Here is a 16139-nt window from a genome sequence, read left to right as displayed (position 1 = left end):
TGCAGAACTCATGTCTATTCAAGAGATCAACTCCAGCCTCTGTTTGTCTGAACCCAATCATACAAAAGGGGTCATAATTTTAAATAACTGGAGGTAACCTTTACATAATATGCATCATGTGAGGCAGAAATCAAAATGAGGATCTGAGCCACAAACCAATCATACTTCAGTCTGAGCCAGCTTTTTAAATCATGCAGTTTCTCAGGGAATTGCAAACTCCAGCTGTACAAAACACTGATCCCACCTGTAGGGCTGTATGGTTGTGAAACTTGGGAGTCTCCAGAAAATACTTAAATAAACTTCTTGTTTTCGAGAAAAAATGCCTTAAATATGATCTATGGTCTGGCACATGATAAGGTCACTGGAGGATAGAGGGTCTGGCATAATTATGGGCTGGACGAAATGTACAATAGACCATACATTGTAAGCTTGAGGTGAACAGACAACTTGTTTGGGCAGGATATGTCACTCAAATTAATAAAAACTGATGGCCTTTCAAAACCATGGATTTTTCTCTTTGTTGAAGAAGACCTCTAGGAAGACCAAAGAAAAGATGGAGAGATGGAATCTGCGAGGACTTGCTGTAGATCAGATAGAGGGTGACTGGCAACAGAAGGCACATAACTGAACCCAGTGGAAGAGGAGCATTTTAGCTGTGTGTGGTCCCTCTGGGCCTTCATGTCAAGAAAAGTAACTGAAGTAACTAACCATGCCAATTTATTTGACTACTAAAAGCTAACTGATTTCAGAAGAGAATTGGGCATAATTCTGTGCTGGCACATGATACTCCTTAATTTATGAGAAGAATATGAGAGGTGTCATTGGTGTGAGTGTTGTGAATTACAAGTCTGAATTTGTATAATTTTACCTTTCTTATGACCACAAACAAAATTATTCTCTAACTATTAATTTTCATAAGTGGATTGTTTTGGCCTTGTAAAAGCAAATAGAAATTTTGTTCACTCATACACAATTTTTTGTGAATTGCTATTAACCATCTCAAATCGCCTCATTGTCAACGGGACTTTAAACCCTAATGTTCCATCTTTTGTTTTGCCAGCATGAAGAAGTCTCTCAAGAGAGATGGAAGAGGTTCAATATGTAGAATTGTAATGGAAATTAGCTGGTATCAAAAGAATCTATGTGGTGACTACTAGTTTACATTGGTAAAGTGAAATGAAATATACCAGTATGTTTCACTTTATTTACATGGAACATGGTGGTATATTCTCCAGGTGTTAACCAAACAAGGACTGATTGAGAAATTGTAAGGAATGTACAACACATGTATGAAATATGTGTTGCCTGCTATGCCTGTATTATTCAGTTCAGGGATCTAGCGTACAGTAATGACAATTTTGTGTTTGTGTATGAAAGGCACTCCATAATACTATTATTACATTTTTACAACAGTAAATAAATTCAAGAATATATGAGGGTTGTTTTTTAAGTAAGGGCCGTTCGCGCACATAGTCCCGTAGTTCGCATGGACGCCACAACAAGCCACTGCGCCACTTGCCGGCATCCTTCCCGTTCACACTGATGCAAGTTGCAGCTCTGTAGCTGACATGTACGCATCACTGTGCTACTTTATAATGTTTACAATTATTGAATCACCCGCCGCGTGTGAGATACGGTCAGTGATACGTTTTTTGACCGCGAGAAGCCTATCAGCTGCAGAAATTCATCATCAGTTAACAGAAGTTTATGGCTTTAATGCAATGAGTGAAGGTAAAGTGCATCAATGGGTTAGAGAGTTTAAAAATGGCCATCAAAACGTCCATGACGAAGAACGCTCAGGCCGGCCCTCTGTGATCACTGATGATTTGGTGGCTGCAGTCGAAACAAAGATTCGTGAGGACAGAAGATTCACAATTTCCACTCTTTCTTTGGAATTTCCACAAGTTTCAAGATCAGTTTTGTACAAAATTGTGTCTGAAAACCTAAACTTTAAGAAACTGTGTTCTCGGTGGGTACCCAGACTCCTCACAGAGGACCACAAAGGGAAGAGATTTGCCACTTCATTGGACTTCTTGGTTCATTACGAGGAAGAAGGGGATGACATGTTGAGCCAAATTGTCACTGGAGATGAAACGTGGGTATCCCATATCACTCTCGAAAGCAAGCGACAATCGATGGAATGGCGACACACAACCTCACCCGTCAAGGTCAAAGCCAAACAGACGTTGTCAAAGCGCAAGATTATGGCAACTGTGTTCTGGGACCGGCGCGGTGTTTTGCTAGTGGACTTTATGCCATGAGGAATGACAATAAACTCAGATGCCTACTGTGCAACTCTAAAGAAGCTCCACAGAGCAATTCAAAACAAAAGGCACGGCATGCTGACAAAAGGAGATTTGCTCCTGCACGATAATGCTAGGCCCCACACCTCTCAAAAGACTCGGGATTTGATTGATTCTTTTGGCTGGGAAGTTTTGGACCATGCACCATACAGCCCCGACTTTGCTCCTAGTGATTTTCACCTTTTCCGGTACCTGAAACACCATCTTGGCGGGTAGCGCTTCAATGACGACGATGAAGTGAAAGCGGCCATGAACTCTTGGCTGTCGGAGCAGGCGGCCGAATTCTTTGAAGAGGGAATTAAAAACTTAGTTGTACGATATGACAAGTGCTTAAATAAACAAGGCAACTATATAGAAAAATAGGTAAAAGCGTGTAGAATCAGAAAATAAAAGTTTTTTTACAAAAGTATTTGTATCTTTTTAAAAAAATAAAAGCGGCCCTTACTTAAAAAACAACCCTCATAGTACTTCTTTGAAATAATAATGTGGAGGAAGGAATATGAACTTAACAGAACCAGGAACAGCTCAATTAAAAGAAATCAGTTAGACTACAGGAATAAAACTAGGGATACCTGTGGTCAGGAAGACAATGTCTTGGTTAGATGGGACTCTACTTCATGAGGAGCCAGAAATTTGTTATTTATGGAGAAAATTGCCCACACTGGCTCTCATTACTATTATTAAAATGTCATTTTGTTTTGTATTCTTCATTGCTGTGCAGTTTTGGATGTATGGTTTAAAAAGCTGACTCAGATTGAAGTATGACTGGTATGTGGCTCAGATCCTCATTTTGATTTCTGCCTCATATGATGCATGTTCTGTAAAGATTACCCTCTACTTTCAACTGATCACACAGACTTATTTGGGTTAAAATCAAAACTTATGTTGAGCATAATCTGTTAAAACAGCAATTGGCCAAGACAGAAGCAGCAACAAGGAAGTAACCAATTTTGTGACTTTTATGAGTTCCTAACCAGGAGCAAATTGTATAACTTAATCTGTGAGCTTTGACAGTCTAGTTTTTTGAGTTTCTGCATGTTAATTTAATATCTAATAGACACAGTTCTTGCATTTTTGTCAGGGTCTACAGTAGAGCTCCACAACACATGTCGATAGTCTGCTTATCTGAGTAGCGAAGTTTTTATATGATTGTTATGTGTGGATGTAACTTGAGTTGGTGACACTTCATTTTCAGCTCCAGGCTCAGATGGCTTCAGTTACACAGCTTGAAGCTGCAACGGATGGGATTATTAGTAGTTGGGAGTTCCAATGTTAGGCATGTCATGGGGCCCCTTAGGGGCAGGAAGGGGAAGAAAGCCAATATGTACTCTGAGGACATACCAGGTGGAGTCATTCCAGACATGGAATGGGTCCTTCTGGACGCCATGAACAGCACAGTGTGCAGTCATCTGTAGGTGGTGGCTCATGTCGACACCAGTGATGTGTGTCACGTGGATCAGAAGAGATTCTCTCTGGTCTCAAGTGGCTAACAGAAGTGGTAAAGGCTGCCAGTCTCACTTGTGAGATTTATTTACTTATTACCCATGGACAAATACAAGGATTTGTTTTGGATAGTTTACATATTGATCATTTCCCCTTATAACATTGTGGGAAACAATTATATACAATAGGCCTACAGATAAAAAATTGTTGCTTTTTTTTTTTTGTACATGTAAATACTATTTATACAAATGAAGGTATTCTACTTCCCTGAGAGGAATTCCTTAATACTATAAAACACTTATTACTGAGGAACTCCTTCAAGGCAATTTCAAAGCAGCTTCCACTTAAGCTTTTTAATTTTTTTGGAAGTTTGTTATAAAATTTGATCCCCATGTAATAGGGGCTCTCGTCTGCACTTTTTGTATTATTTCTTTCCTGGTGGTAATCATCATCCCTCCTAGTATTGTAAACATGCACTTCACTATTTAGATGATTGTACTGCTTGTATTTTAGCATCAGCTGAACAGTTTTATAAATATATAGTGATGGAAGTGTTAGCAGTTTCTTAATTTTGAAACTGCTTTGCAGGACTTATTATATATAAGCCTACGCATGATCCTAACTGACTTTTTTTGAAGTATGAATACCCTATTTCCATGCTTGGCAGCAGCACATCCTCATACTTCAATTCCATATGTGAGGTATGGATACACTAAAGCATAGTAGATTATACTCATCTGCTCATATTTAAGAAATTGTGACATTGTCCACATTGCATAAATTAATTTGCTTAGTTTTTGGCATAAGAAATCGATATGATGCTCCCAAGAGAGATGCTGATCTAACATTATACCAAGGAAGGAAGTTTTATCTTTCAATTTTATTTCTGAACCATCATCAGACACAACACTCCATCGAATTTCATCTTGATTGTGGTGTATTTGAAATTCCATTAGATTTGTTTAATTGATGTTTAAGCTTAAGTGATTGTTTTGGAAGTAATTCTTCAATCCAAATAAGACACCAGAACAATTTTGGGCCAAATCATTCTCGTTGGTTTCCCAGTTAACAACGGTTGTGTAATCCGCACAGTTAAGTATCTTGCTGTTGTGTTCTGTGGGCAGATCATTTACAAATAGTATGAGCAATAAAGAATGCAGAACTGACCCTTGGGGCACACCATACTTTACTATAGCTGGACTGGAGCTGTACTTCTTAATAACGTTGCCCACTTTGTGTGTGACTTGTGTGACCTGATATCTGTCTTGTAGGTATGACTGTATGAGACTTTTGGCTATTCCTCTGATACCATAAGTTTCCAGTTTTCAAGCAGCAGCTCATGAGATACTATGTCGAATTCACACGATAAATCTAGGAACAAACATGTCACCCTTTGTTTTTCATCTAATTTCATAAATATCATATGTACTACATCACATATGGCAGATGATGTTGAATAGCCTTTCCTAAAACCATGTTGGGTATCTCGTAGCACTTTTTCTTTGACAAGAAATTTTTCTAACCATAGTGAAACAACCTTTTCTAATAATTTGCTTAGGATTGGAATTAAGCTAATGGGTTGGTAGTTTTTGACTTTGTCGATACTACCTTTTTTGTGAAATGGCTTGACTATTGTATTTTAATTCAGATGAAAACACACCTTTATTCAAACTTTCATTGAAGAGGTGGACCAGAACAGGTATGAGTGAATGTTTGCATCGTTGTAATATAATAGAGGAAATTTCATCCCATCCCATAGAGAATTTGTTTTGCATTTTATTTATGATTCCCTCTACTTCAGTTGTGTCTGTTTCATACATAAACACTGATTTTTGTACCTGGTAAGGAGTTTTGTAGTCATCAGTGTCAGAAGTCACACACATGTTACCTGAATTTATAAAGTGGGTATTAAAAATATTGCTGATCGTATATGGATCTGAAATATTTGCAGTACATTATCAGTCATTAGTTGGATATTGATGACACTAGGCTTTGGTTTTCTGCTGATTTTCTCATTTACACAGTTCCATACTGATTTGCCTAAGTTATTTGAGGTAGAAATTTTTTGCTGTATAATTTTCTTTGTGTATACATTCAGTGCTTGTTTATAGGCTTTTCGACATGTTTGGTAGTTGTCTCTAGTTGATGTGCCCGGGAACTCTTTATATATTTTTCAAGTAATAAACATTTTCTTCTTCAGCTGTTTTACTTCTGAAGGAAGTCTTATACAGTTTTGAGTATATTTCTTTTTGAAAGTAACTGGACATGTTACATTGAAATGGGCAAAGCAAGTGTTATAAACATTATTCCATTTGTCTGCAACATTTTCTGCACAATATATATCATTCCATGTCTCAGACTGCAGTGTGGACTCCAACTTCTCTAAACATTTTTCATTTGTACATCTTATTTCCACCGGCTCATATGTACTTTGTGAATCGTACATATTCAGTATTTCCATTGTCTGGCAAATATGATCAGAGAGGTGAAGGTTTATTATATCAACTCTGCAGTTATCTAAGTTGGTGTAAAAGTGAGCCCGCATCTCGTGGTCGTGTGGTAGCGTTCTCGCTTCCCACGCCCGGGTTCCCGGGTTCGATTCCCGGCGGGATCAGGGATTTTCTCTGCCTCGTGATGGCTGGGTGTTGTGTGCTGTCCTTAGGTTAGTTAGGTTTAAGTAGTTCTAAGTTCTAGGGGACTGATGACCATAGCTGTTAAGTCCCATAGTGCTCAGAGCCATTTGAACCATTTTTTGTAAAAGTGATCTATACAGCTAGAGGAGTCTTTAGTTAGTCTGGTTGGCCCATTAACTCTGTCTGACAAATTATAGCTACACAGAATATCATTTACTTTTTCATAATTTTTAGTATACTTTGAGGAATCTGTATTAAAATCACCAGCTATAACAATACCTATGTTCTTATACTTATTACATACAATTTCTATCATTTTTTTCATGTTTTGTAAGAAATTGTCCACAATACTACTAGGAGATATGTACAGACCTATAACAATCAGGGGCACTTTGTTTACCAACAGCTTTATTGCTGAAATTTCAAATGCCATTTCCACACTAAGTTCTGTGCTAAAATCTAGTTTTGTGACATTTAGATGGTCTTTACAATATATGGCAACTCCCCCACTTTCTGTTTGACAGAAATTACTACTCAGAGTATAGTTGTCAAATTTAGTCATTGTAATTAAAGTATTAGACAATCCATGTTCTGTAAGATAACTACATCTGCATTTTCCTTACTTAGTGTTAACTGTAATTGTATGCACTTTTTGACTAGGTACTGAATGTTTCGATGTAACACTTTGACAGATGAAGGCATAGCTCACCATTTGTAGCATAGTTGACAAGACTGATTGCGGACCTCTGGTACACAGCCAAGTGAAGGGTCTGAATCAGAGGCTCAGTTGGTTCTGTGACCAGTAGGCTGCAGATTCCTCAAGTTGAACCATAGGATGGTTGAATTTCGGGTTCAGCTGAACAGGTCAGGAGTCAATTACATGCAGGTAGCAAGGACTGTGTGGCATGGACTGAGCAGTTTTTTAGGTTAGAGGCTCTTGGGAAAAGGCTAAAAGGGCTTAATTCTCAAAGGGTACAGGATGAACAAAGGAATAACATAGATACAGGAACCATCGGTGTAACAGTTGTAAATTGTTGTAGCTGTTTCGGAAAAGTACCAGAGCTCCACGCACTAATAGAAAACACTGATGCTCAAATTGTTATAGGCACTGAGAGCTGGTTAAAGCTGGAGATAAGTCCAGCCAAAATTTTTTTTGAAAAATCTAACAGTGTTCTGAAAGGACAGGCTAAACACAGTTGGCGGAGGCGTGTTTGTTGATGTTAGAAGTAGGTTATCTTGTTGTGGATTTGAAGTAGGTAATCCCCGTGAGTTAGTGTGTGCAGAGGTCATTCTTGCCAACTGGATCCTTTTACCAACCTCACAACTCAGACTACACAATTTCTGAAAGCTTCAAAGAAAACTTGAGTTTAATTTCAAAAATGTACCCGACTCATACAATTATAGTTGGCGATGACTTTAATTTACTCTAAATATGTTGGCAAAAATACCTGTTTAAATCCAGGGGTATGGATAAAACTTCATCTGAAATTGTGCAAAAAGCATTCTCTGAAAATTACTCTGAGCAGTTAGTTCATGAGCCCATGGGAACAGTAAACAGTTGTGAAAACACATTTGACCTCTTAGCAACGAATAATGCTAAGCTAATAACAAGCATCAAAATGTATACAGGAATCAGTGAACACATAGTTGTTTTAGTGAGCTTGAATACTGTAACCTCTGAATCCTCCACAAATAAATAAAAAATTTAGCTATATATACCTATTCAAAAAAGTAGATAAACATTCACTTGACACCTTCCTGAGAGACAATCTCCACTCCATCCAAATTAACAATGTAGTTGTAGTCCAAATGTGGCTTGAATTCAATGAAATAGTACTGGCAGCAATTGAGAGATTTATACCAAGTAAATTAACAAATGACAGAGCTCATCCTCCTTGGTACACTAAATGGGCCAGAACACTGTTGCAGAAACAATGAAAAAAAACCATGCCAAATTTAAATGGATGCAAAAATCAAGCTCAAAATTTAGCACAGACATTGATGCAAGATGCTTATAATACACTCCTGGAAATTGAAATACGAACACCGTGAATCCATTGTCCCAGGAAGGGGAAACTTTATTGACACATTCCTGGGGTCAGATACATCACATGATCACACTGACAGAACCACAGGCACATAGACACAGGCAACAGAGCATGCACAATGTCGGCACTAGTACAGTGTATATCCACCTTTCGCAGCAATGCAGGCTGCTATTCTCCCATGGAGACGATCGTAGAGATGCTGGATGTAGTCCTGTGGAACGACTTGCCATGCCATTTCCACCTGGCGCCTCAGTTGGACCAGCGTTCGTGCTGGACGTGCAGACCGCGTGAGACGACGCTTCATCCAGTCCCAAACATGCTCAATGGGGGACAGATCCGGAGATCTTGCTGGCCAGGGTAGTTGACTTACACCTTCTAGAGCACGTTGGGTGGCACGGGATACATGCGGACGTGCATTGTCCTGTTGGAACAGCAAGTTCCCTTGCCGGTCTAGGAATGGTAGAACGATGGGTTCGATGACGGTTTGGATGTACCGTGCACTATTCAGTGTCCCCTCGACGATCACCAGTGGTGTACGGCCAGTGTAGGAGATCGCTCCCCACACCATGATGCCGGGTGTTGGCCCTGTGTGCCTTGGTCGTATGCAGTCCTGATTGTGGCGCTCACCTACACGGCGCCAAACACGCATACGACCATCATTGGCACCAAGGCAGAAGTGACTCTCATCGCTGAAGACGACACGTCTCCATTCGTCCCTCCATTCACGCCTGTCGCGACACCACTGGAGGCGGGCTGCACGATGTTGGGGCGTGAGCGGAAGACGGCCTAACGGTGTGCGGGACCGTAGCCCAGCTTCATGGAGACGGTTGCGAATGGTCCTCGCCGATACCCCAGGAGCAACAGTGTCCCTAATTTGCTGGGAAGTGGCGGTGCGGTCCCCTACGGCACTGCATAGGATCCTACGGTCTTGGCGTGCATCCGTGCGTCGCTGCGGTCCGGTCCCAGGTCGACGGGCACGTGCACCTTCCGCCGACCACTGGCGACAACATCGATGTACTGTGGAGACCTCACGCCCCACGTGTTGAGCAATTCGGCGGTACGTCCACCCGGCCTCCCGCATGCCCACTATATGCCCTCGCTCAAAGTCCGTCAACTGCACATACGGTTCACGTCCACGCTGTCGCGGCATGCTACCAGTGTTAAAGACTGCGATGGAGCTCCGTATGCCACGGCAAACTGGCTGACACTGACGGCGGCGGTGCACAAATGCTGCGCAGCTAGCGCCATTCGACGGCCAACACCGCGGTTCCTGGTGTGTCCGCTGTGCCGTGCGTGTGATCATTGCTTGTACAGCCCTCTCGCAGTGTCCGGAGCAAGTATGGTGGGTCTGACACACCGGTGTCAATGTGTTCTTTTTTCCATTTCCAGGAGTGTAGTTTCCACAATGAAACTTTGTCTCAAAACTTGGCAGAAAATCCAAAGAGATTCTGGCTGTACGTGAAGTGTGCTAGCAGCAAGATGCAATCAATGCTTTCTCTGTGCAATAGCAACGGAAATACTATAGATGACAGTGCTGCCAAAGCAGAGTTGCTAAACACAGCCTTCCAAAAGTCCTTCCCCAAAGAAGACAAAGTAAATATTCTAGAATTTGAATCAAGAACAGCTGCCAACATGAGTAGTGTAGAAGTAGATATCCTCAGAGTAGTGAAGCAACTTAAATCACTTAACAAAAGCAAGTCTTCTGATCCAGTTAGGTTCCTTTCAGAGTATGATGATACAATAGCTCCATACTTAACAATCATATACAACTGTTCGCTCAAGGAAATATCTGTACCCAAAGACTTAAAGTTGCAAGGGTCACACCAATATTCAAGAAAGGTAGTAGGAGTAATCTGTTAACTACAGGCCCATATCATCAACTTTGATATGCAGCAGGATTTTGGAACATATATTGTGTCTGAACATTATGAATTACCACAAAGAGAATGATTTACTGACACACAGTCAACACAGATATAGAAAACATCATTCTTGTAAAACACAACTAGCTCTTTATTCACATGAAGTGTTGAGTGCTATTGAAAAGGAATTTCAAATTGATTCTGCATTTCTAGATTTCCAGAAGGCTTTTGACATTGTACTACACAAGTGGCTTGTATTGAAATTGTGTGCTTATGGAATATCATCTCAGTTATTGGAATGGATTCGTGATTTCCTGTCAGAGAGATCACAGTTCATAGTAATTGATGGAAAGTTATCGAGTAAAACAGATGTGATTTCTGCATTCCCCGAGGTAGTGTTATACACCCTTTGCTGTTCCTTATCTACATAAACAATTTAGGAGACACTCTGAACAGTCGTCAGGTTGTTTGCATTTATCATCTAATAAAATTATCAGAAGATCAAAACCAACTGCAACACAATTTAAAAAATATATCTGTATGGTGCAGAAATTGGCAATTGGCCCTAAGTAATGAAAAGTGTGAGGTCATCCACATGAGCACTAAAATGAATCTGTTAAACTTTGGTTACATGACAAGTCAGTCAAATCTAAAGGCCATGAATTCAACTAAATACCAAGGAATTACAATTACAAACAACTTAAATTGGAAGGAACACATAGAAAATGTTGTGGGGAAGGCTAACCAATGACTGGTTTTATTGGCAGGACACTTAGAAAATGCAACAGATCTACTGAATAGACTGCCTACACCACACTTGTCTGCTCTCTTTTAGAATATTGCTGTGCAGTGTGGGCTCCTTAGCAGATAGGATTGACTGAGTACATCAAGAAAGTTTAAAGAAGGGCAGCATGTTTCATATTATTGCAAAATAGGGGAGGGAGTTTCACAGAAATGCTACCAGATTTGGGTTGGGCATCATTAAAACAAAGGCATTTTTCACTGCAGCAGAATCTTCTCATGAAATTTCAATCACAAATTTTCTCCTCTGAATGAGGAAATATTTTGTTGATACTGACCTTCATAGGGAGAAATGATCATCATAATAAAATAAGGGAAATCAGAGCTCACACAGAAAGATATAGGAGTTAATTTTTTTCTGAGTGCTGTATGAGTTTGGTATAATAGAGAATTATTGTGAAGGTGGTTCAATGAACCCTCTGGCAGGCACTTCAATGTGATTTGCAGAGTATCCATGTAGATGTAGATGTAAATGTGGAAAATGCAGTGGGGTAGGTCATTTTTAAAATAGTATACCACTATTCAATAAGCACTTTGTATCATGTTCTTTATTTAAAAATCCTGCCATCCATTGCATTTTAACAATGTAATAACAACATAAGTTCTGAGTGTAACTTAATATATCCATTTCATGGTTTGTACTACACATCAGAAAATTGCCACACAGCCAAAATGGTGTAAAAGTGAAGAATACAAAATAAAATATATTGACTCAGATTTTTGTTGCAACTGGAAGAAAAGCTCAGTGTGCTCTCTTTTATAACTACAGCACAATATAGCTCTCACTCTTTAGAGAATAGTTGTAAAAAATAAATTGTCAGTGCTGCTTTAAGTGGAAGGACTGATTTAATATTATGGTTAAATAAAAGGAGTTAGTGGGTGGCACTATTAGTTCTAGAATATATGACAACTTAGTAGTTCTTAGTCATTATTAAGTGAACTCAAGGCACTGTAGGAAGAGTTCTTAATATATTATTAATGACCTGATGGTGATCATTATGCATACCATACATGAAATGTGAACTGAAGAGGTAAGAGACAACAGTCGTATTCCACTCTTAATATGGGTTAAAGACCCCAAAAATCTTTTTTGTGATGGTATATTTTGAAAAGACTTGCTGCAAGTATTTGTTTTCTGCACAAGCTTTTTTGGCAAATTTTAAAGATTGATATGTATTAACAATGTGACCTATTTGCTTCTGTAGTATGGAATGTACTTGTTGTAAGTATTATTGCGTCAGTATGTGGATACATAAAGTACTGCTGTTATAACTCACAATTTGCAAATAGTACTCACTTCATTACGGCCATTGCATAATCATACCCTTCTCCATCTTGTGACGTTCTCTTGACTCCCATTGCAGTCTCTGGAAAGAATTTAAAACTATGTCAATAAATTGTTATTGCTTTTGGTTGAAAAGTATCACAGTGAATAGCTTGTGGGAACAAGAGACTGACCAGTGAAATGCAGTGTTTATTCCTATGAACAGCAACTGTTTTTGACAGTTGGATGTTTATTCTTTGTTTTTTCTTTATAGCTGTTATTTCCAAATGTAAGCTAATTAAATAACTGCCTCAAAGTATATGCAGGTTTGATTTCTGACGTACATAACTGCAGACATATGGTTTGTGATCTTGGAAAACAATTTATACTGGCAATTAACAATTTAGACTAGAGAGCAACAACAATAGTTTCTGATGTTATTCTACACCAACCTCATCAATAAGCATATCTCGCACTGAAGACTTTGCTTATCACATACTGCATGAAGTTACCTGAGCAGAGGCTTTCAGGAGTGCTTTACCAGGAAAAAAGTCAGGGCAAAAACCCACTAGATTTTGGAGATTTTTGTGAGCAATAGTGGACTGTAGTGCAATATCTAATGAGCTGTTGCTACATATCTGATGACAACAACTTCTGTCTCAAGTATGGCTGACATTAACAGTATATGAAGAATGACCATTCAATAAATTACTGCAAATAGCTGATAGAGAATATGTCACATTGGAGTTAACTAGTGTGACATGCATAGCAGCGACAAATACTAGCGTCATAGTAGAAGGTGACAAACACGCATTGGAGTTTTGGAGGAGCCGATGCCGATTTATGCTGCCGAATTATGCTGCCGCATCTTACTGATAACACTGATGCAGACAGCCTATGGTCATCCCAATTACACCTAGAATGCAGAAAGAATGGCACATGGCACCCTTTTGGTGATTACCATAGGCTAAACATGAGTACAGTCCCAGAGAAGTACCTGTTATATGCTATCCAAGAATGTACCTATTCTCTGGTGGGTGCACAAGTTTTCTCAGTGTCGGATTACTGGAAAGCTTACAATCAGATCCCAGTGGCACATACCAATATTGCAAAGTCAGCAATTATTACACCTTTCAACCTGTCTGAGTTTTTGTTTATGCCATCTGGGCTTAAAAATGCAGCCCAAACCTGGCAGAGATTCATTGAGAAAGTGTTACAGGGCTTGCCATTTTGCTTTGCACATTTAGACAACATATTAATATATTCATCTGATGTACAACTTCATGACAAGCATATACATGAAGTGCAGCAGAGGTTATGTAACTATGGAGTGGTTCTAAATGAAGGCAAGTGCAACATGCACAAAAGCGAGGTAACTTTCCTAGGCCACAAAGTCTTGGCCAATGGGATCTGATGATTTGCCCGAAAAGATTGCCACATTGCATATTCTACCAAAGCAAATTATCTATAAGAAACTTAGATGATTTTTAGGCATGGTAAATTTTTACTGCCATCATTTGCTGGTAAGAGCTGCCACCTAGGTACCAATAGCAGATGCGCTTGCAGGTAAGAATATCAAGGACAAGTGAATATTACATTGGACACCAGAAACAAGTATCGCTTTCAGCAAATTACAAGCCAGCCTTGAAGAGGCAGTGTTACTCGCCCATCCTGTCCTGTGTGCACCATTGAATATTGTGACAGATGCCAGACAGGTCACAATTGGAGCAGCACTACACAAAGAAGTGAAATGACATTGGCAGCCTTTGAGTTTTTTTCCCCTCCAAAGAAGCTACATCACAGACAGACCAAATGGAGTGCTTTTGATAGGGAGTTACTGGCAGTATATGAGAGTGTGAGACATTTTTGCCCTTACACTGAAGCCTGACCAGTGGCAGTTTTCGCACATCATAAACCTACCATGTCAGCCTCCCACAACATCAGTGACAAATGTTCCCTATGGCAGTTCTGACATATCATGTTCATCAGTCAGTTCACTATGGATGTGCAGAGAACATAGTCACCGATTAATTTTTGTGAGTGTGCAGCTTAGTCAGCATCTTAAATTATGACGTCCTTACCACAGCACAAGAGAGAGATCAAGGGTTGGAGAAATTACTATCAGATTTGCATACAGGATTGCAACTGGAGCAAACAGAAGTGCCAGGAAGCAAGATCAAAATATGGTGCAACTTATCACAACAGAGGCCATGGCCCTACATTATGCAGCAAGTCCGCAAAGTGACTTTTGACAGTATCCATGGCTTAGCACATCCAGAGGCAAACAGCACTGTCAAGTTGCTAAATGAGTGGTTTGTGTGGCCATCGATTAAAAAGGATGCCAACAATTGGAATCACTTGTGCTTTCAATGCCAGCATTGTAAAGTAGAATGACATGTTCGTGCAGAGGTCAGAAATTTTGCAGGTTCACTGGCAAGGTTTGGTCATGTTCACCTCAACGTAGTGGGTCCACTTCCACCCTCAGAGGGTTATAAATACTCGCTTACAGCAGTGGATGGATGCACACAATGGGCAGTGGTTATACCAGTGGCAGATGTGGCAGCCGAGACAATAGCAAAGGACATTTTGGATGCCCCCTGCATATTACAACAGATCAGGGGTGACAGTTCAGATCTAATCTGTTCAATGAACACCTACATCACAGGTGCTCTGCACTTTAAAGGGGGAGCTGTGTGGGAACAAGAGACCAAACAGTGAAGTGCATTGTTTATTCTTTGAAAGAGTAACTGATCTTCTGAGTTGGATGTTTATTCTTTGTTTCTCTTTAGAACTGTTCCATCTAACTGTAAGCTAACTAAATAAATATCTTGAAGGATATGCGAGTTTGATTTCTGATCTAAAAGCTTTTATGTAACAAAAAATTTCTACATTATTTTAAAACTGCATATCTAAGCTAACAAATACTTTGTAGCTACTTTTATACCTAAACTTTAGAATTTTTGTTATTTTTATAAACATATTTCATTGATCCTTTCATGTTTGTGATATGACAGAATGTGGAAGAAGTCAAAAATACATAAATCCAAATTACGCAGAACTTATAACAAGGAAATATACAGCTAATTTACAAAAGCAGTTCCAGGGAAAATAAAAGTGTAACACTAGAACAACAGCAGAAGCAAAGTGAAAAACAGACAACAAAGCATGCATAGTACAAGAATTAGCTCACATTGTACAACAAAAGTAACAAACAAAGAATAAAAATACATGCATAAAATGTTTTATATGTTGTTGTTGTGGTCTTCAGTCCTGAGACAGGTTTGATGCAGCTCTCCATGCTACTCTATCCTGTGCAAGCTTCTTCATCTCCCAGTACCTACTGCAACCTACATCCTTCTGAATCTGCTTAGTGTATTCATCTCTTGGTCTCCCCCTATGATTTTTACCCTCCACGCTGCCCTCCAATACTAAATTGGTGATCCTTTGATGCCTCAGAACATGTCCTACCAACTGATCCCTTCTTCTGGTCAAGTTGTGCCACAAACTTCGCTTCTCCCCAATCCTATTCAATACTTCCTCATTAGTTATGTGATTTACCCATCTAATCTTCAGCATTCTTCTGTAGCACCACATTTCAAAAGCTTCTATTCTCTTCTTGTCCAAACTATTTGCCGTCCATGTTTCACTTCCATACATGGCTACACTCCATATAAATACTTTCAGAAATGACTTCCTGACACTTAAATCTACACTCGATGTTAACAAATTTCTTTTCTTCAGAAACACATTCCTTGCCATTGCCAGTCTACATTTTATATCCTCTC

General features: G+C 39.5%; 1 protein-coding gene across 2 annotated transcripts in view; it reads right to left on the bottom strand.

Annotated features, from left to right (window-relative positions):
• LOC124605256 (cytochrome P450 4g15-like) overlaps positions 1-16139 on the bottom strand; it is a 162300-nt gene that overhangs the window by 70777 nt on the left and 75384 nt on the right. For both annotated transcript variants that reach the window (XM_047136815.1, XM_047136816.1), the window contains exon 6: positions 12388-12457. In XM_047136815.1, the coding sequence (XP_046992771.1) occupies positions 12388-12457 (70 nt within the window). The remainder of the gene's footprint in view (positions 1-12387; positions 12458-16139) is intronic.

Source organism: Schistocerca americana, chromosome 3, assembly GCF_021461395.2.
Source record: "Schistocerca americana isolate TAMUIC-IGC-003095 chromosome 3, iqSchAmer2.1, whole genome shotgun sequence".
Classification (NCBI taxonomy): Eukaryota; Metazoa; Arthropoda; class Insecta; order Orthoptera; family Acrididae; genus Schistocerca; species Schistocerca americana.
The sequence above is the reverse complement of the archived record's forward strand: the minus strand, read 5'-3'. Positions and strand labels throughout refer to the sequence as shown.